Below are 22,206 nucleotides of genomic sequence, written 5' to 3'. Positions count from 1 at the left end.
ATACATGCCTTTTTTCATTGTTCTACACAATTACAAAACTTCAATATTGAAATAAAGTTTTTAAAACCCACATCGTGGGTATGGCGTCGTGGCTCAGGTGGATAAGGCGCCATACCATAAATCCGGGGACCTGGGTTCGATTCCGACCCGAGGTCATTTCCCGATCCCTCCCCGTCCCTCTCTCCCGCTCATTTCCTGTCTCTACACTGTCCTATCCAAATAAAGGTGAAAAAAGCCCCCCAAAAAGTCTGATAACCTCAATTGCCTTTTTGCACTACTGTGAATGCCACTGTTCAGCAAAAAGAGAAATCTATGTTGGCAGAATGAGGAATTGAAAATTGACTTAATTAAGAATTCTTAATAAAGATAACAGTTTTATCATAGTTTGGATTATCATGGGCACATCATTGGCAAAACATAAAATTCTTAATGCAGACTGTTGCCTTGAAATTTCAAGTATTCTCAACTATTCTTTTTTTACAGTGTAGGTTATCCCAGTATGATGATGTAGATGTTAACCAGGACGTGCTCTTACCTTCTCCCCATTCCTGCCTTTCTCACCCCGAGGTCCCGGTTCTCCAGTGTAACCCTGAGATCCAGAAATACCTCGTTTTAGATTTCAAACTCTGAACATTTCAACAGGAAGTCTATGTTTAATATTAACTACAGATTCATCGATATCCACGCTGGTAGTGATCGACTCATTCACTTGTTAAACATGCTCCGATACCAGGTATGACTCGTAACATAATCCTAGCGCACTTTGACCAGATGACATGAATAGGCAGCAATCCTGATGTATTGCACGATTAATGGTGTGGGCAAAGCAGAGTCTCATCTCATCTCATTATCTGTAGCCGCTTTATCCTGTTCTACAGGGTCGCAGGCGAGCTGGAGCCTATCCCAGCTGACTACGGGCGAAAGGCGGGGTTCACCCTGGACAAGTCGCCAGGTCATCACAGGGCTGACACATAGACACAGACAACCATTCACACTCACATTCACACCTACGCTCAATTTAGAGTCACCAGTTAACCTAACCTGCATGTCTTTGGACTGTGGGGGAAACCGGAGCACCCGGAGGAAACCCACGCGGACACAGGGAGAACATGCAAACTCCACACAGAAAGGCCCTCGCCGGCCCCGGGGCTCGAACCCAGGACCTTCTTGCTGTGAGGCGACAGAGCTAACCACTACACCACCGTGCCGCCCTGGGCAAAGCAGAGTTCACACTCAAAATACCAAGATGACAAATGACCACATCTTACTACAACACAGCTGACCTGATGAAACATCTTCACAGGAGTGTAAAGGACACGGATACTCATGATATGAGCGAGTGTGGTCACTAAAATGAACGCAAGATGCTGTGAATTATAGCGACGTGCTTAGAAACTGTTGAGCACTTCAGTTCAGCGAGCACTGAGACACGTGCACTTCCTTTGACCAGGTCCTGCACTTTGGTCAGCAGTTTATTGGTGTCAGAATGCAGGCACTTACGGATGCAGGTGCAGGGGAGAGTGGGTGTGTCACAAACAGGTGTCTAGATCCAAATCTTCAAGCATTAAATGAAGTCAGGGTCAGGCGTGGGTCGGTTGATCAGCACATAGGATATCAGAGGGCAGGCGAGTAGTCGAGTAAGTAAATAAACGTGACCGAGGTTCAAAAACACTAAGAGTCAGGCAGAGTCAGGATAAGGCTGGGTCTGATCAGGTTCTAAGATACAGAACAATACATCACATGGAGGGGAGCGTCTGCTGAGTTTAAGTAGCATCTTAATTAGTCTTTAAATGCGGAACAGGTGCACATCTAGAATTCCGGAGAGGCGGGCGCTGTAGTGTTTGGGAATTGTAGTCTGGAGCGGCCATGTTTAAATGCCTCTCTGAACCTAGATTTTCTGCACTGTTACTGACAATGGGTAATTCACAGCACCTTGCACTCACTTTTTAATGGCCACACTCGCTGATACTGCTCTGTGTGAACAGCTCGGACCGGGTCTGGACAAATGGTACCGATGTATCTGTAATGTTTATATTTAATAATCAGGTACAAGCACAAAAATGATTACTGTGATCCATAAAGAAACCCTGGAGGCTCTTACCCACTCACCGGGCTCCCCTTTACTGCCTCGTTCTCCTCTGTATCCCTGTGGACCCTACACACACACACACACACACACACACACGTTGAACTTTTATTCCAGTGTTTCTCAGGAATTTGATGAGCTGTGTTTTAATTTTTTTGTCTTCAGGAGAGAATAAAGTGAGGCTGGTGAGGGAACGACTGTTTATAGCTGCTATAACATAAGTGGCAACAGGAATAAACCGCTTCACCAGCATTCCACAATATTAACTGTAAGTATAAATGTATAAAATGTATAAAATGTATGACAATGTTGCTGTTTAACTGTTGATACAAGGAATAAAACGTGCCGTTAGAGGAAAATGCTAACGTGTTAACTAGTGTGTTTCTATTTATTTTTTTCATCTTTACCTCTCAGCTTTTTCTTTCTTAGCATTTAAACCGACATTTTATTAATTAATTCTTCTCGATATTAGAATATTACATGTCGCTGGTCGCAGCAGACTGAAGATCAGCAATGGCTTCAGTATCTGCGACAATTTATAGGATGGAGGAAAAGCAGCACCATCATCCCTCACTCTCCTGTTACTAATCCCCACATCACTTTGCCTCCCACTTTAGCACAAAGCTAATCTCTGTTTAACTCCTTGGCATTGCTTGCCCCGCCCACTTTGTATCATGATCACTTGATGTGTGTCACTCTAAATTCTGAGACCTCGTTGAAAATCAGTGACTTCCGGCTGCTGTGCTGAGGAAAGTGTAGACAGCTCAGTATTAGGGGCGTGGTTTCAGGCGGGGCGATGAGAAAAGCTTGTCAGTGTTTTTATTGAAATTACAATTCACCTTCCAGCCACCAGGGGGCTCTGAACATTACAAACTGCTCTTTTAAATGCAGCAGTTGCAGTTCCATGTTCATCTCCATCCAGGTAGAATCCTCATCCTCACCTGAAACATCCAGGTGTAAACGTGGTGCAAGATAAAATATTAGACACTATTTATTTAAGTTGCGTACTTTTTCCCCTTGTGGTCCCGGTTGTCCTGGTTCGCCATCTTTTCCTGGTGTACCATCTTGGCCTGGTCTTCCAGGAGGTCCAGGTATCCCAGGTGGCCCTGCTCTCCCCTGAGACGTACAGTATGTATAAAACACTAAACCATCAGTTACTGCTCCATAATAGCAGCGCTAAGTGTTAATCTGTAAAGCTGTGTTACGTGTTAATGATGTTAGCCTTGCGGTTTCAGTACAAAACTTAAAAAAAAAAAAAACTTCACACCAAACACAAAGGTTTCAGCTGATTGAATACATTTGGGGATAAATGGGAACATTTTGTAAATGTTTTTTGCCAAACTATTGCTTTAAATGAGTAACTCTCAAAGGTTTATACCTGTGTTTGTTTGTTATAAGAGTTGGTATGATCCCCGGAGCACTCCACTTTAATAGGAACTTGTTGTTGATTCTAAGATCCCTGTTCTTGGCTGTAAGAGTGGAACCTAATGTGTTCTTCTGCTGTTGCATGCTGAGATGCTTTTCTGCTCACCACAGTTGTAAAGAGTGATTATATGAGTTACTATATCCTTCCTGGCAAAAAAGCTCGACCCGATCTATCCATTTCCCTCTGACCCTCTCTTATCAACAAGGCGTTTGTTTCCACCCACAGAACTGTCGCTCACTCACTCAGTGTTTTTTGTTTTCTGCACCGTTCTGTGTAAACTCTAGAGACTGTTGTGTGTGAAAACCCCAGGAGATCAGCAGCTTCTGAAATACTCAAACCAGTCCATCTGGATCAAACCAACACCCAGACCACAGTGAGAGAAAGTCACACTTTGAGATCAGTTTTTCCCGTTCTGATGTTTGAACATTAACTGAAGCTCTTGATTTGTATCTGTGGGATTTGATGCGTCGTGCTGCTGTCGAAGGATCGGCTGATTACAGAACTGCAGAAAACAGCAGGTGGATGTACTTAATAAAGTGGCCAGTGAGTGTATGTAATCCAAACAAAACCAGATTTATTTAATACTAAACTGTGAAGTGAGTGGATATATAATTCACAGTTAAGTCATGGATCTCTGCATTAAGATCCAGTTTAAAATAAAATTTTCTACACCAAATTGTTTCAAGAGTTAACCTGCTTCGGGTTTTTTTTTTCCTCAGTCTGCGATGGTCGGTGTAAATAAAAAACTAAATCGATGATTATTAGAGTGTTTTCCAGACTACTGAGAACCTGAAGTCATTTGAAGCTGCTGTAATTTGACTCTGGACGGATTTCAGTGGCGTGAGATTGGATTTGTCCATGCAAGAGAAACTGAGAACGTTTAACTGACTCATCTAAAGTCTCGTCTCCCGTTCAGGAGATTCATCACGGCCTCATGTCCTCTCCCCAAAATAACAGATTTTATCAAGAAAGATTATCAAGACCCGAGAGCAAACGCACATGCAGTCTGAACACACAGACTGTACGGGGGCGTCACTGTTTCTGTCACGTTAGATACGAAACTGTAAATCCAGTCAAGATGGAAATCTGATCAATGTTTGTGTGCAAAATTAGGTTTAGTAATCAGAGTTAGTATTAGGAATTAAATTTGTTTTCTGATGATGAGTTTTCTGATGATGAACCTGATTCTGATCCTGAATTTGATCTGATTCCTGACTTCAGCTCTCGATTCCCTCTGTGATTGTGAATTAATGATGTTAATGGTAACCATAATTAATGTTATCCATTTGTGTTTCAGTTCAGCCTACCTAGTCAGGTGCTTTTCCAGTGGGTGGGGCTAAGCTCGATTAGGATGTTACCAGGAACTCAAGATCCTGAATAAGTGCGCTTGAACATACAGGGCTCAAACTCTTACTCTTGGTGCTTTCACTTAACACTGAGCAGCTATCGTGGTTACATAACCATGCCTTTACGCTCCGTCAGCAGCAGATATGGAGGAAAAAAATTAGATATTCAGCTTTCTAAATATTTAGTTCTATGATGTAAGGTCTTAGTGGTAAGATGGCTCGTGAGGTTTAGGGATTAGTTGGGCCACTGAGCTGTGTTTGGGTTAGGGGTTCAGGGTTCGGGCTTAGCAGTGTGTTCAGTCTGGTGCTCAGTGTTGCCTACAATCAGCCCTGTGACTCCTTTCTTGCCCTGTTTCCCTGGAACTCCTAGACGGCCCTAAAGACAAAAACAACACAAACCAACAGTCAGAGAATGTGAATGTAGTTATATTATAAACAAACAAGCAAAAAAAACCAAAAATAAGAGCGGTCCTAAAATGGATCCCTGAGGAATACCACATCAAATACAAAAGAAGAGGAAAAGAAGAATGTTATCTTAAAGACAACAGAAATCTAAACACATTTCTTCTTCTTCTTCTTCCTCTTCCTCTTCTTCTTCTTCAGTGTTATGTATTTTTGTGAAAGTGTGTGTTTGTTGATCAGCTCTTTCTGTAGAAGAGATCACCTGTGTCTTTAGAGCATTGTTGCTTTTCTGTTCTTTGAAGTAAAGACTTGTTTGTTTGTTTTTGTAACTTGCGACATCAGGCTAAAGAGTGAATTTGTTAGTGTGGACCCTTCTTTTTATTGTCTAATGTGAAATATTTCTGTTTATCAAAATTTGGGGGTCACTTACAGGTGGACCGGGATCTCCTGGTCGCCCCAGTGGTCCTCGTCGTCCTTTCTGTCTCTAAAGAAACACAATGTGATTAGTTTAGGAGGAATTCATAAATAACGAATAACATTATCACTCATTCAGAAAGTCGTAAAGCGCAGGAGTAAGTGTAAGAGTTTACAAAGATTTTGACATTTATAATCATTATTACAGGAATAAAACACCTGGGGACGTGCTGTTATAGAAAACTAATTACTTCAGGGTGGAAAGAGTAACTCCGCCTCATCTCACCACCCCATCATTGATTATTTTCCTATAACCTCATGTCCTGAAGTGTGTTATTTCTCTTTCAAACCACAACAATTTGTCAGTGGTGAATACAACACATTAGAACGACACATCTTACTTGTTATCTGTTCTGTTTTCTACATTGTGACTCCTTTAATAAAATAAATCCAGTCATACGTACTTACCGGCCATGACACCATGAGCTTTTTGTAGAGTTTACTCTTCTGTTGGTGGATAAGAAAAGATTTCTTGCTGCTACACTGCTCTGTTATTCAAACGATTATGTAACGTCACTGTAACGAACCATAACCTTCACCTTAAATTCGTGCCATTCCTCCTCTGATGTCGTCCATACGATGATGGCAGGAATGCCAGGAGGACCGGTCGGCCCTCGGAAACCTGCACGTCCTATCCGACCCATCATTCCTGCAAAGCCCTGTGGGAAATGAGGAGAGAAATCCAAAAGGTTATTGATTTGAGAATAGAATAAAGATTTAAAGGATGTAAACATTGTGTACCTTTTCTCCTTTTGGTCCTGGAAGTCCGGGCAGACCCGGAGGACCCCGATGTCCCTGTGACAACAGAGTGGTGAGACCAGACACCCTTTAAGCAATATCAAAAACGTTCCAAATAAAATCGGAAGTGATTCCTTTGACTAATGATAAATGTGATGGACATGTGACTGAGTAATGCTTCCTGTCCACACGATGGCGCCGGAGCTCACAGTCAGTTTCACAGCACACGGATCTTCTTCTTTTCAGCTTCACTAAATCATTCCTCTAATCCGTTTTCCTGTTTTCAGTCTAATCGTTCTCTCTCTGTGTCTCTCAGAGAGTCTGCGCTCATTTATAAAGCTCTCTCGGCGGAACTAAACGGCCCGCCTCTCCTCGCTTTTCACATTTAATTCAATGAAATCCTGACAAAATCAATTTCCCCTCACAGGACGTGAGACACTGTGGAACTCGAATGAGCAAATGAGTGAACATTTCACAGCTCCTGTGAGGAGGAAAAGAGGAAGATTTTCACCAAGATCAACAATCAGACCGTATTCAAGTTCCTTTGGTGCCACAAGTATCTTAAAACATCATAATTATGTCATATTGCTGGACTGGTAGCCTGCTGTACTAACGGTAGCTAAAATGGCTTTTCTACCAGTATTTAAAAAAAAACATCTTTACCTGGATCGGAAAATATTCCCATGGAGGACAAACGGAAAACCCGGAAGCTTCTTGCTGATTCATAAAACCAAACCCAGAGTAAAATGTTAATTATACATGCTTTTAGCTACGAGTACACAAGATGGCTGCCACATGTATCCTACAATCATTTGGATTGTTGCTTGTGCACATCTTCAGACCTTAATGCTACTCATCCATATGGGGGACGTTCCACCGAACGGGTGCCATTTGCTTGTTGTACCACTCCCAAATTAAACTTAATTTGTTATATCTTTTCAACACTGATTACAATAACACACATATTTAACTATTCAAAATGTGTATTGGTCAACCTCAGGCTATGTTATTTTTTATTTTTTTTTTACAAGGTTTGGAAGTCAAAGATGGCTGCATACTCTTTATATGAGTAACAGGACTGAAAGTAACAGGGCTGAGTTTTTAGCCTAGGATTAGCTAATACATGGAATTAAGCCACATGGCGTCATCGCTAATAGCATGAGCACACTTGGCACATTCTAGTGATTTACCAAAAATCTGTATTTTTAAAATAAACAAATATCATCTAAGAAATAATTTAAGTAACAGAACAGTTTGTTGACATTGACCTTATCAGTCAAAGTTAAAAAATCATCAAATATACAGAAAAGTAAATGAGAGAACTAACTTTTGGTCTTCCCGTGGCCTTCAGAAGACACAACTGATGTAACTTCCTGTTGAGCATGTGATTTATGGAATGTTCCAAATTTGTCAGATGGGGTAATATGTTTGGGTAACAGGACTGAGTGTAAACCCAGGGACACGACTAAAATGTTTATTTTAACTAAGATATTGTGGATTTCTTATGAAAAAAATATATTTAAACCATGGATAGGATATGGAGTCACACAACAGTGCAAAAGAAATACTGTTTCTGAAGGATTTTAATCATAATATTTCATAGTTAAGTATAAAGTTAGAGTGCAGGGACAGGTAACACATGCTATTTTTCAGCGTTTTAGGTAGTTTTTATTAATCCTTACAATTATATATCTTAAATTTGAAATCAGATCAATGTGCAGGACATTCTGCGTAATAAGGAAATGTATTTTAAAGTACATTTTTATGTGCATTTATACATAATTTTCTAGGGACGGAAATGGCACTGATTCGATGGAATGGCTCATGGTATAATATCAGTGTGAACTGTAGGAACGCTGTTGTATGCACGCATGACATCATGTTGGCTTGATAGCTGTGATGGCTGTTGCAAGAAAGTGGAAAGTGATGGTAAGGAACCAACAGGTTCACTGTGCATTGTTTTCTTTCTTTTTATTTTCAAATGAGACCCCGAGTCACCAGACATCCTACGCGGAGCCCATTGATAGAGAATTTAATCATACAAGGTATGACACAAAGGCAGCACGGTGGTGTAGTGGTTATCACTGTCGCCTTACAGCAAGAAGGTTCTGGGTTCGAGCCCAGTGGCTGACGGGGGCCTTTCTGTGTGGAGTTTGCATGTTCTGTCTGTGTGGGTTTCTTCTGGATGCTTCGTTTTCCCCCACAGTCCAAAGACATGCAGGTTAAGATAATTGGTGGCTCTAAATTGACCATAGGTGTGAATGGTTTGTCTCTACAGTGGTGCTTGAAAGTTTGTGAACCCTTTAGAATTTTCTATATTTCTGCATAAATATGACCTAAAACATCATCAGATTTTCACACAAGTCCTAAAAGTAGATAAAGAGAACCCAGTTAAACAAATGAGATAAAAATTATTATACTTGGTCATTTATTTATTGAGGAAAATGATCCAATATTACATATCAAGTCTTTTGGATATCTTTTTTTTTTTCGTTTCTGTTTCCGGTTGAGAGTACGTCGTGCGCATTCTGGCTGCCGCTTCTCACCAGAGCTTTTTTTATTTTATTTTATTTCTTTTTCTATTTTAATTTTATTTATTTTTTTCTGTGTTTGTGTGGTTTGATGTTTGTTTGAGTGTTTTGTCCGCCGGTTGTGGTGTAGCTCCAGACCCAGTTTTGGGCGTCGGTTCCCTCCAGGCTTTGGTTCGCTGTGGGTGATGCCTGCGCTCCCAGCTGTGGACTGCAGTGAGCTCGTTGCTCATTTAACATTCGTGGTTGTCCAGCGCTCTGCGCTTTAGTGCTTGGCGTGATGTTCCAGGCGATGTTGCTCGGTGGCGTCGCGGCGGCTGTGCAGGAGGTTTGGGACACACCAGCACTCTGCGTGGCGGAGCTTCTGTGCTCGCTTTGTGGATCCATGGCGTGGTGTTCGAGCGATGTTGCTGACGGCGTCACGGCGGCTGTGCTGGAGATGTGGGACTCGTTTTCATGCGCCTTTTGGTGGGACTGTGGGTGCTACACCACGGGAATTACATCCTGACCCCTACTTGGTGGACTTTTTATTTAATTATTATTATTTTTCTTTTCTTTTTTTTTTTTTTCCTTGTCTATAATTGTAAAGCGTCCTTGGGTTTCTTGAAAGGCGCTATATAAATCTAACTTATTATTATTATTATTATTATATCTGTGAGTGGCAAAAGTATGTGAACCTTTGCTTTCAGTACCTGGTGTGACCCCCTTGTGCAGCAATAACTGCAACTAAACGTTTGCGGTAACTGTTGATCAGTCCTGCACACCGGCTTGGAGGAATTTTAGCCCGTTCCTCCGTACAGAACAGCTTCAACTCTGGGATGTTGGTGGGTTTCCTCACATGAACTGCTCGCTTCAGGTCCTTCCACAACATTTCCATTGGATTAAGGTCAGGACTTTCACTTGGCCATTCCAAAACATTATTCTTCTTTAACAATTCTTTGGTAGAATGACTTGTGTGTTTAGGGTCGTTGTCTTGCTGCATGACCCACCTTCTCTTGAGATTCAGTTCATGGACAGATGTCCTGACATTTTCCTTTAGAATTTGCTGGTGTAATTCAGAATTCATTGTTACATCAATGATGGCAAGCAGTCCTAGCCTAGATGCAGCAAAACAAGCCCAAACCATGATACTACCACCACCATGTTTCACAGATGGGATAAGGTTCTTATGCTGGAATGCAGTGTTTTCCTTTCTCCAAACATAACGCTTCTCATTTAAACCAAAAAGTTCTATTTTGGTCTCATCCGTCCACAAAACATTTTTCCAATAGCCTTCTGGCTTGTCCACGTGATCTTTAGCAAATTGCAGACGAGCAGCAATGTTCTTTTTGAAGAGCAGTGGCTTTCTCCTTGTAACCTTGCCATGCACACCATTGTTGTTCAGTGTTCTTCTGATGGTGGACTCATTAACATTAGCCAATGTGAGAGAGGCCTTCAGTTGCTTAGAGGTTACCCTGGGGTCCTTGGTGACCTTGCCGACTATTACACGCCTTGCTCTTGGAGTGATCTTTGTTGGTCGACCACTTCTGGGGACGGTAACAATGGCCTTGATTTTCCTCCATTTGTATATGTAGCAGTTCATGTGGGTGGAGCATAGAAAGATGGCAGGCCAGAATTAAGTTCCACAAACTCTTTATTTTAGTCTTTTCAGACGTTGTCAACTATCTAGTCATGCACGCGCACACACACACACCAGTTGTCTGGTTGGGGAGAGAGCTTCCTTCCTTGGCTCTCTCTCTCTTCATATAGGGCGCGGTCACTGGGGAAGACACACAAACACAAATTAACCAACATCAGGTGCAGTGATTCTGCCACTTACCTTCCCTGACTCCACCCTCCGGTCACAGACCGACGCTTGACCACACCCCCGCTGCCACGGTATACAATCTGTCTGACTGTGGATTGGTGGAGTCCAAACTCTTTAGAGATGGTTTTATAACCTTTTCCAGCCTCAACAACATCAACATCAGCATCAACAACATTTTTTCTGAGGTCCTCAGAAATCTCCTTTGTTCGTGCCATGATACACTTCCACAAACGTATTGTGAAGATCAGACTTTGATAGATCCCTGTTCTTTAAATAAAACAGGGTGCCCACTCACACCTGATTGTCATCCCATTGATTGAAAACACCTGACTCTAATTTCACCTTCAAATTAACTGTTAATCCTAGAGGTTCACATACTTTTGCCACTCACATATGTAATACTGGATCATTTTCCTCAATAAATAAATGACCAAGTATAATATTTTTATCTCCTTTGTTTAACTGGGTTCTCTTTATCTACTTTTCGGACTTGTGTGAAAATCTGATGATGTTTTAGGTCATATTTATGCAGAAATACAGAAAATTCTAAAGGGTTCACAAACTTTCAAGCACCACTGTATGTGTCAGACCTGTGATGATCTGGCAACTTGTCCAGGGTGTACCTCACCTCTCATCCATAGTCAGCTGGGATAGGCTTCAGCCCGCCCGCGACCCTGCACAGGATAAGCGGTTACAGATAATGGATGGATGGATGTGTGTACACGAGTTACACATACACTCATTTTGAATTTGATGCCTGCAACACGTTCTAATAAAGTTTGGACAGGGTCAACAAAAGACTGGGAAAGTTGTGGAGTGATAAAACACCTTTCTGGAACGTTCTACAGGTGAACAAGTTCATTGGTAATTGGAAAGGCTCAGACTTTCATAAGAAAGGATGGGGCGAGGTTCAGCACTTTGTGAAAACTGCATGGGCAAATAGTCTGAGAGTTTAAGAACAATGTTTCTATATGTACAATTGCAAGGAATTTAGGGATTTCATCATTGACAATCATAAAATCGTCAAAAGATTCAGAAAATCCAGAGAAGTCTCAGCATGTAAGGAGCAAGACCAAAAACCAACACTGAACGCCTGTGACCTTCGACCTCTCAGGCAGCACTGCTGTATAAGGGACACTACTACATGGGCTCAGGAACACTTCAAAAAATCGTTGTCAGGAAACACAGTTCATCATTGCATCTACCATGCAAAGCGAAAGCCAAATATTAACAACATCCAGAAATGGTGCCGAATTCTCTGGGCCTGAGCTCATCTGAGACACAAAGCAGAAAAGTGTGCTGTGGTCTGATGAATCCACTTTTCACACTGTTTTTGGAAATTATGGACATGTCCTCTGGGTTAAAGAGGAAAAGGACCATCCAGATCGTTACCAGCACAGAGTTCAAAAGAAAGCATCTGTGATGGTTGGGGGGGGGTGTTAGTGCCCATGGCAGGGGTAACTTACACATCTGTGAAGGCTCCATTAATGCTGACATGTTCATACAGGTTTTGGAGCAACATGCTCCCATCCAGACGATGCCTTTTTCAGGGATGTCCCTGTTTATTCCAGTAAGACAACACCAAGCCACATTCTGCATGTGTTACAACAGCATATGGCTTTGTAGTTAGAGTGCAGGTGCTAAACTGGCCTGCCTGCCTCCCATTGAAAATGTGTGGTGCATTATGAAGCACAAAATACAACAACAGTGCCCCGGACTGTTGAGCAACTGAAGTCATATATCAAGCAACAGCAGGAAAGAATTTAATTGTAAAAGTTTTGAAAGTGAGTGTTCTCAGTTCTGTTAACAGCTTTAACTGTTAACAGTTTTAACATGCTATTAAAAGAAAAGGTGATGTAACACAGCAGTAAACATGCCCCTGTCCCAACTTTTTTGGAATTGGGCTTGTATAATAATTTGGGAGATTGGCCCCAAAAAGATGTTACTCATGGAACAATCTATTGTAGGGTTCTGTGTGCACACTATAAAGATTTTCTTCAAAGAAAAGAGTCTTAAAGGTGCGAGATGGAACCTCTATTGTGTTAAGAGTTCAGATTCTCTGCTTTAGCATCGCATAGAAAGTGGAGTTTCAGTCAGAGGGCTGTCAGTCAAGTGTGCTTGTTGGAATATTAAGCCATGCCCATTGGTGGGCAGTAATTGCATGGGCCTGATTAGTGTGTGTGCGCGTGTGTGTAATACCCACAGTCCTGTGGTTCCTGGTAGACCAATGAAATGCTGATCTCTCAGGGTGGGTGTGGCTAAAGCATCAGAAATGAACAGTATTGAGGATGATTTAGAGGATCAGCATAAGGTTGTGGTTCTTTGGGATCATTCAGAGTTTCTTTGAGGTTTTTATTTGTTAAATAGTCCATTTTTATAGTTTTATAGTGAGAACATAACATTTCACACTTTTAAATGTAACTATAAGCAGATAAAATTTAGTCACACCCCTCCCCCCACTAAGGAAGTCTGACCACAACCTGGTTCGTTTACAGCCGAAGTACACCCCCCTGGTCCAAAGGCAGCCTGCAACAACTAGCTCCATCAGGAGGTGGTCCACTGAAATGGAAAATGCCCTCAGAGACTGTTATGACACCATGGACTGGGATGTGCTGCTTAGCCCACACTGTGAGGACATAGAGGGGCTGACACACTGTCTGACGGATTACCTCAACTTTTGTGCAGACATGGTTTCCCCTGCTAAGACTGTACGGTGTTACCCTAATAACAAGCCATGGGTAACACAGGAAGTCAAAGCTGTCCTCAACAGGAAGAAGGCCGCCTTCAGGAGCAGGTACAGGGAGGCGGTGAAAGCAGCACAGCAGGAGGTGAAACGCTGCATGAGGGAAGTTAAGGACAGCTACAGGAGAAAGATGGAGCAGAAGCTGAAGGAGAACAGCATGAGGGAGGTCTGGGAAGGTATGAAAACCATCACAGGCCACAACACAAAGACCAGAGTTGTAGGGGGAACAGTGGAGAGGGTGAACGAGCTGAATGACTTTTTCAACCAGTTCAACCAGTCCACGTCCCCCCCACCCTCCCCCCACTGCAGCATCTCTCCTTCTTCCCTCAACACACCTCCCCCCCAGTCATCGCAGCAGACCCCTCCTCCTACTCCTCCCCCACCTCAACACAGACTCCTCCATGCATCACTGCAGACCAGGTCAGAGGTCAACTGAGGAAGCTTCACCCCAGGAAAGCAGCAGGCCCGGACAAGGTGTGTCCCTGACTACTGAAGACCTGTGCTGCTGAACTGGGTGAACCACTCCAATGCATCTTCAACCTCAGCCTGCAGCTGGGGAGAGTGCCCACCCTCTGGAAGACATCATGCATCGTTCCAGTTCCCAAAAAGAATCGGCCCAGTGAGCCGGTGGCACTCACTTCACATCTGATGAAGACGTTGAAGCGGCTCTTCCTCAGCCTCCTCAGACCCCAGGTGCAACACGCCCAGGACTGTCTGCAGTTTGCATACCGGGCAGGTGTTGGTGTGGAAGACGCCATCCTCTACCTGCTACACCAAGCCCACTCGCATCTGGATAAGGGAAATGGCACAGTGAGGACTTCTCGAGTGCCTTCAACACCATCCCGCCCCTTATGCTTCAGGACAAACTGAACAGGATGTGAGTGGACCCCTGCCTGGTCAGCTGGATCTCCAGCTACCTCACTGACAGGCCGCAGTACATCAGGCTGAAGGACATCATCTCTGATACTGTAATTAGCAGCACCGGAGCACCCCAGGGCACGGTGCTGGCCCCTCTTCTCTTCACCCTGTACATCGCGGACTTCTGCTACAACTCAGATCTGTGTCACATTCAGAAGTTCGCCGATGACACAGCTATAGTGGGGTGTATCAGGGACGACAGAGGAGGAGTATAGGAGGCTGATGAGGGACTTTGCCATTTGGTGCAACAGGAACCATCTGCAGCTCAACACCTCGAAGACCAAGGAGCTGGTCATTGACTTTGGGAGGTCCAGACCAAGGTCACGACCAGTTCTGATAGAGGGAGTCGAGGTGGAGGCTGTGGATTCCTACAAGTACCTCGGGCTGTGGCTAGACAGCAAGCTGGACTGGACTTGCAACACCAACCACCTGTACAGGAAGGTACAGAGCAGGCTGTACTTCCTGAGGAGGCTGGAGTTCTTTAACATCTGCAGGAAACTCCTGTGGATGTTCTATCAGTCTGTGGTTGCCAGTGTCCTGTTTTACACCGTGGTGTGCTGGGGGGGCAGCACATCCAAGAAGGACACATCCAGGCTGGACAAACTGATCAGGCGGGCCGGCTCTGTGGTCGGCATGAAGCTGGACTCTCTGGTGATGGTGGCAGAAAAGAGGACTATGGATAAACTATTGAACATCATGGATGATGCTAGTCACCCTCTGCACACCGTCATCAGCAACCAGAGGAGTCTGTTCAGTGACAGAATGCTCCTTCCCAAGTGCAGGATGAACAGACTCAAAAACTCCTTTGTCCCTCACACCATCAGACTGTACAACTCCTCTCTGGGGGGGAGGAGGGGTAACAGGAGGACAGAGGACGGGAAAGAGCAGTAGCCTAGCCTGACAAAAAGCAATACTGGACAATGTGCAATATAAACGTGCAATATAATGTGCAATACCTCTCCTGCTAGACTTTTTTCATATCTTATTTTTTATATTTGTATATGTAAATATTTAATTTATCTAGAAGTTTTCTCCATTTTCTATTCTTTGTTTATCCTGTAATGACGCTGCTGGAATTTTAATTTCCCTGAGGGAACCCTCCCAAAGGGATCAATAAAGTTCTCATCTCATCATCTGTAGCCGCTTTATCCTCTTCTACAGGGTCGCAGGCAAGCTGGAGCCTATCCCAGCTGACTACGGGCGAAAGGCGGGGTTCACCCTGGACAAGTCGCCAGGTCATCACAGGGCTGACACATAGACACAGACAACCATTCACACTCACATTCACACCTACGCTCAATTTAGAGTCACCAGTTAACCTAACCTGCATGTCTTTGGACTCAATAAAGTTCTATGTAATCTAATTCTTTAACTGTTGTAAGTGGAAGACAACACTTGAGGACATGATGTTATAGGAAAATAATCAACTTTAGGGTGGAAACAGTAAGTCTGCTTCATCACACCACTCCATCACTCAGTACTTTACTGAACACACACACACACACACACACACACACACACACACACACACACAGAGAGTGGAGTCTCTGAGTGAAGAATAATGATGGAGTTATCATCCTGATCCTTATCTGGTTCTCCTCAGATTCTGTTTGGACAGACTTCAGGACTCGGATCACATCTTTTCCGTTACGGTAAAATAAAACTCTCATTTCTTTTAATCTCCTCTATGATCTTGTCCACTTTAGCTGATGCCATGTCTGGCTGGTGAGATATTTTGTCATCCATCTCTTCTGTACTTGGCTGCGTGGCCCCTGATGGCATACCTTTATTAGCCAGAGTGATGTCATGGCTGGTTTCCATGGCAGTGGCTGATGAGATGTTCTTTGCTGTCACACTTTCCTGAATCACGACATCGCTGCACGAAGCTTCTGAAATTGATTTCCCATCTTCAGGAATTATAGTTGATGCTGATGGCTGTGGAGGAACCAAGTGTTCCACCTGGGGTTGACCTTTGACCCTTGTCCATTCAAGTACTTTGCAGTTCTGGTGACTCAGTGAGGTCGTGTTTATCCTGGGCACACTGTCTGATTCTGCAGGATCAGTATCGATCTCGTCTTCCTTCACGTCTTCATCGCTTTCAGAGTCTGAACTTGAGCCAAACTCTAACTCCAGGCCTTTAGGAGGCGCTGTGCGACACAGTGACAGCAGCTAAATCTTTCATCAACATCCCCAAAATACTATGAAGTGCACTTCACCAATGTACAGCACAACAGGACTCATTTTTCTTCCTACACTTTACAGAGCAGTGTCTGTTTGTTAATTGCTGTGCTAATCACTCTCTAGTGCGCTAACCATGAAGCAAAATTCTGGCAGAAACTGCATCATAGTTCAGTAAAAAATATTGGAGACATTCTTAATCCACTTTAGACACACATCAGATTGCTAACTAGCTGGCTTGTTAACATGTTAGCTAGTACAGTGCAGAGTTCTGAAATATTAAACTCCTGTTTCACTCGGGTAAGAAATTATAACTGAGCTGAAAATGTGATGGAAGGGACTTCCGGGTTAGCACATGGAGTAGGTAGATGCATGGTGAGATCGCTCCCCCAGACAAATCGCAATTTACACCCAAACTAACTCAAAACTCAGTATTGGTCAATAAAAAAAGATAGATGGATTGGGGAAGATCACTTAGAAGCCAAAGAGCCGATGAAAGAGAGCCTATGGAGCACTTGCATGTGACATCACAGCCAATCCAGATTGTGACAGACGCCATCTTGTCGGTCAAACGCCATATTTCCGCCTTCTACTTCTACTTCTGGTTCTACTTCTACCTTTTCTTCTGGAAAACCCTACTATATACATGTAGGTATCATGCCGCCATCTTGGTGTCAGAACTACAACTCCCAGGCAACTTCCGCGTTGACTACGTCACGCCTGGGCGGGATCACGTACACATTCCTCAGGTTTCAACAAAAGGACTTGGAACACAGCCATCTTGGCTCTTTCGTGTCGGACTCTAACCGAGACTGACCTAAAAAGAGAACTCACCATCAGACGTCTGAACCGCGCATTTCCTCCTTTATCTAACTCTGATCAAGTTAGATTTCAGAAACACGCGATTATCAACTCAAGCGAGTTATTAACCGGTTTGCAAGTATTACTTGTCTTTTAACGCGTACGCAGCTGCGAGCAAAGGCAGTTTTCTAAAGAGCTCTTCTCTTCTCTTTCTTTTAAATCCGTGCACGGTGTTGAACAAAGACTTTGTCTTATCAACTACGAAGATCACCAAAGAAAGCTTCAGAACTTCTCTCTCCCTCACCGAAGACTTCTGACCTCAGGAAGCGCGCGCAACTTCCTCAAGCTTCCAACTTCCGACAGAAGACAAACTTCCTCTGCAGTAAGAAGGCATTGAGCAAACAGAAGTTTAAGTCTTAGGAATTAATTATTCTATTCACTTAATGTGAAGTTGTATGAGGTTAAATGAAGTGTATACACTGAATTTTGGTTCTCTATCATTTGTTTGTTGATTTAAAAATTGGTTAATCCATAAGTTGCATGCTCTCTCTCTCTCTCTCTCTCTCCTTTTAACATCCTAAATTCATTACTCACTCATATTCTGATCTCATTAAGATTTCAGTAACTCGGGTAATACTAGGAAGTTAAGAGAGTTGGCTGGCTGGAAAAGTTTTCCTTCCACTGGGCCTCACACGTGTTTTAGATAGCAGAGCCAGCTCCTTTGTTCTCCAAGGAGCAGATGTGGGCCCTGCCTCCACACACTAAGTTTTGAACACGTGGTCCTGTATCTCATCTTTGAATTAAATATCATAAGTCCTAAGTTTAATTCAACCTTGGTAGCAATTATCCTGTTTACATTTAAAGCCATATAAACTACAGATGACTGTTTGAATGTTTAATTTTAATTAAAGCCTTCAGCTTTTACACACTAGGCCTGGAAGCACATGGCTAGTTAGAAATTCTTTTGTTCAGTTAGCTCACAAGCTAAAACTGCTTTTACACACACGTGCTCACTAAACTTTGAGGATTCCCCTCCTCCAAGATTGCAGATAGCACGTCCTGGTACGGACACATTCCAACTTCGAGAGAGAGCCAAGGTCTCTCTCTTTTCTCACACACACACACACACACACACACACACACACACACACACACACACACACTCTGTTTACAGAAGATTTCAATTCTGCTGCTATTAGATTGTTCAAATTTTTCCTTTTCTTTTTATTAGAATTGTTATTATCTTTTTAATAATAAACTCCATTATTATTGAAATTGTGTCATTGTCTGTTGTTCTAAATACTTGAAGTCACCCACGTCGTAAAAGAACTCCTAAGGTGTATGAATAATTAATTAGATGCAGTTTGGTAAGTGATAAACTTTGAATTATCAAATTTTAAACAATTCTTCAATTGATTCACTAAATGATTCACTTGATTCACTAAATGATTCCCTGATTTGATTCACTGACTCGATTCATTGAATGATTCACTTCACACGATTCAAATGAGACTGATTCTATGGTATGATTCAATTCAAATGAGTCAAATTAAACGATTCAATGGGATTGATTCATTTTAACTATTAACCTTCAAATTTAATGAGACTGATTTCATGTAATTATTAAACAGTGATCATTTGATACCAATCTACATATCCATAATCATTAATTACACCTACATACAATTCTACTACAACGGCTGCGGCTACAAGCTCTCCCTACCTGTGCACGTTTTTTGTGTGTATTTTTGCATGTTGTTCGTCTGTACCGGACTTCAATATCCACTACAACCGTATGGACTTACTGGACATTGGTTTCCAGCAGAAAATGACGGTTTGTAGCGATTTCCATCGCATGCACAACATTCCGGACGAGATAGCGAGACCAGCGGGGTCTCTGTGGATTGTTATCGGAAGCAAAGCGAAGGAGGCGGTGCCGGGAGCGGAAGCAAAAGTGAGGCTGCAGAGCCGGCCTGTTGACTAAGCTCAGAAAACAGCCACTCAACTCTCCACTGCCAAGCCTCTACTTCTCCAACGCCAGATCCATGGTAAACAAGACGAACGATTTGGAATTACAGCTGGAATTACCTTATTGTATTCTATTCTATAATCGGCTGGTCAGTGCTATACTCAATACTTAAGTGACTTACCTGTCCAATGAGGATTATTTTCTTGTTTACAAGATGCCACATCTGAGTCGCTGACAAATCCTGAATTTCTGTAAAGATAACTGTCCAGAGATTTGTAAGCATGCAGTGCTTCACCACTGAACAGCGAGGAAAAGTTAATGAGGTAATTATACACATCTGGGTATTCCACCTCTAGCAGTTCCATATCCACTGACACGGTCGTGAAAACTACGTCTGGTAAGCCATAAGGGTCACTAATCTGTAGATCGTTTATTTTAGACATATATCTAGTTATCTGTTCATTAGAAAAATGAGCTGTGTAGCCTGTCGGTTGAAATTGATCCATTCTGTACACGAGTGCAGCAGTATTCAGCTGTGTTTTTTACCGACAAGATGGCGGCTGTGTACTTTCCGGTCACGTGACTGCAAGATCTCTATAAAACAGGAAAACACGATGACAGCCAGAGACAGCATTGGCAAAGTGGACCAAGTTGCCATGGCACCCGTAGACATAATTAAGGTGATTAACGATCTCAAAACAGACCTAAAAGGTGATAACACGCTGCGACAAGAAATCACCCATCTTGGACAAGAAATCAACGGTAAACTGGATGTGTTCGGGGCAAAAATATGCAACCTATTGAATCGGGTGGAAGAAGCAAAGTCCAGGGTGGAAACAGTCGAGAGATGGGCAGCTGAAACGACCGTGGCCCTGAGCTCTTGCTTGAAACAGCAAAAAGCCCTGCAAGATAAGTTAAACGATCTAGAGTCCGCTCCAGACGCAATAACATCCGTATTTTTGGAGTAGCAGAAGGAGAGGAGGGAGAGGACTCGGTGCTAGAGTTTGTTGAGGCGCTCATCCGGAGCAAGCTACCGATCCCGGGCGACATGGAGTTAAACATATAATGTGAACACAGAACCGGCGCACACAGACCCGCACCTGAGAAACCCCTGAGAGCATTCATAATAAACTTCCAGGAGTTCGCAACCAAAGAATGTGTTTCAAAAGAGGCGTCGAAAAAAAAACAAGAAGGCGAGGATCCAGCTGAATAACAAGATTCTTTATTTTGATCATGACTACACTGCAGAGGTGGTCAAGAAACACAAAGAATACAACAGGGTCAAAAAGGCTCTGAAAGTGAAAAGGAGTCCATTTCCAAACACCATATGTAAGCATGCGCATCCACTGGGAGACGGGAGCCCGACTTTACAACAGCGCAGAGGAAGCGAGAGTGGAGCTGAGGAGACGTGGAATCATGGTGGAAGACGCGACGCCAGCCAAGGGGGAGACTGACTGGGGAGCGCGCCTGGGAGAGCTGCCGGGGTCGTGGCAGAAAGCAACGGGACATCGCGAGGCAGAGGACGACGTCACCCGGAGGGCGCGGTATAAACTTCAGAGTTACCAGAGTGATATTACTGCTCAGAGGCCATCACCTGCTCAGATCACCAGCGCAAGGGAGGTAAAATGAAGAATTAGAAATCATCACAAGCTGGTAAGATCACTGCCATTACGAGACTGCAATACAAGATTTGAACTGGACTAATATCAGGCTCTATTTTGGCTTATTGTCAATAAATGTCTGGGAGTGGCAACTTCATTTTCATTAGCTTACATTGGACTTTAGGATGGTAGGGTTAGTCCTAGCCACCCTATGCATAGGGCCCTATCTTAGTCATAGGATCTACCTTCGACCCACCAACGGGGTCTCAGTGAGGAGTTTTTTCCTCCCTGTTTGGAGGTCTGTTTTTTATTATGTTCAGTTGACCTTGTTCTGTCTTTGTTCTTGTTTTACTGTGTTATCTGGGGGGCAACACTATTATGAAGCCATCTACATTTTCCTATGTTTGAGTAATAATGTCACATAATCTGAAAATAGCATCTCTGAATGTTAACGGCCTGAGTAACCTGGTCAAGAGGAGGAGGGTGCTAGTGAAAATGAGGAGAGATAAATCCCAAATAATATTTTTACAAGAGACACACATGTCGAAACCAGAACATGAGAAACTTAAAAAGTTTGGGTTCTCCAATACCTATTATAGTTCATGCAAAAATAGTAGAAAAAGAGGGGTTGTGATAATGATATCTAATTCGTTGAACTTTGATCTGATTAAAGAAAAAAGAGATGATGAAGGTAGATACATAATAATCAAGGGCAGGATAGATAATGTTCTGGTCACATTTGTGAATGTCTATGCTCCTCCGGAGAGTGACAGATCTTTTTTCAAAAGATTATTTGACCTGATTGTTTCTGAGAGTGAAGGAATCCTTGTCTGCTTGGGAGATTGGAATACAATATTGAACCACCAACTAGACACAAGTACAAGCAGACATGGATCCCCAAAATCGAAAGACTTAAATATCCTGATAAGAGAAGCAGGCTTATTTGATGTGTGGAGAAGTGCCCATACAAGGGATAGGGAATTCACCCACTACTCAGCTACACACAAAGTACACTCTAGGTTGGACTTTTTTCTGATGAATATTGTAGACAGACACAGGGTACATGAGTGTACAATCGGAACAGCGGATATATCCAATCACAACATTGTTTATCTTAAGTATACATTTAAACAGCAAGCCAAGGAATACACTATGGAGGTTGAATATTGGAATTTTGAACAATAAATCC

General features: G+C 43.0%; 1 protein-coding gene across 1 annotated transcript in view; it reads right to left on the bottom strand.

Moving 5' to 3' along the window:
* The window catches only part of LOC132893569 (collagen alpha-2(IX) chain-like), a 33,883-nt gene extending 13,342 nt beyond the window's left edge, over window positions 1–20,541 (bottom strand). Inside the window, exons 1-9 of the mRNA XM_060932763.1 lie at window positions 20,517–20,541; window positions 16,120–16,615; window positions 6,476–6,560; window positions 6,262–6,393; window positions 5,691–5,744; window positions 5,181–5,234; window positions 3,095–3,202; window positions 2,102–2,155; window positions 536–589 (exon numbers count right to left, since the gene is read on the bottom strand). Coding sequence (XP_060788746.1) covers window positions 536–589; window positions 2,102–2,155; window positions 3,095–3,202; window positions 5,181–5,234; window positions 5,691–5,744; window positions 6,262–6,393; window positions 6,476–6,560; window positions 16,120–16,615; window positions 20,517–20,541 — 1,062 coding nt within the window. The remainder of the gene's footprint in view (window positions 1–535; window positions 590–2,101; window positions 2,156–3,094; window positions 3,203–5,180; window positions 5,235–5,690; window positions 5,745–6,261; window positions 6,394–6,475; window positions 6,561–16,119; window positions 16,616–20,516) is intronic.
* Window positions 20,542–22,206: the final 1,665 nt, after the last annotated feature.

This window comes from Neoarius graeffei, chromosome 10 (genome assembly GCF_027579695.1).
Source record: "Neoarius graeffei isolate fNeoGra1 chromosome 10, fNeoGra1.pri, whole genome shotgun sequence".
NCBI lineage: Eukaryota > Metazoa > Chordata > Actinopteri > Siluriformes > Ariidae > Neoarius > Neoarius graeffei.
The sequence above is the reverse complement of the archived record's forward strand: the minus strand, read 5'-3'. Positions and strand labels throughout refer to the sequence as shown.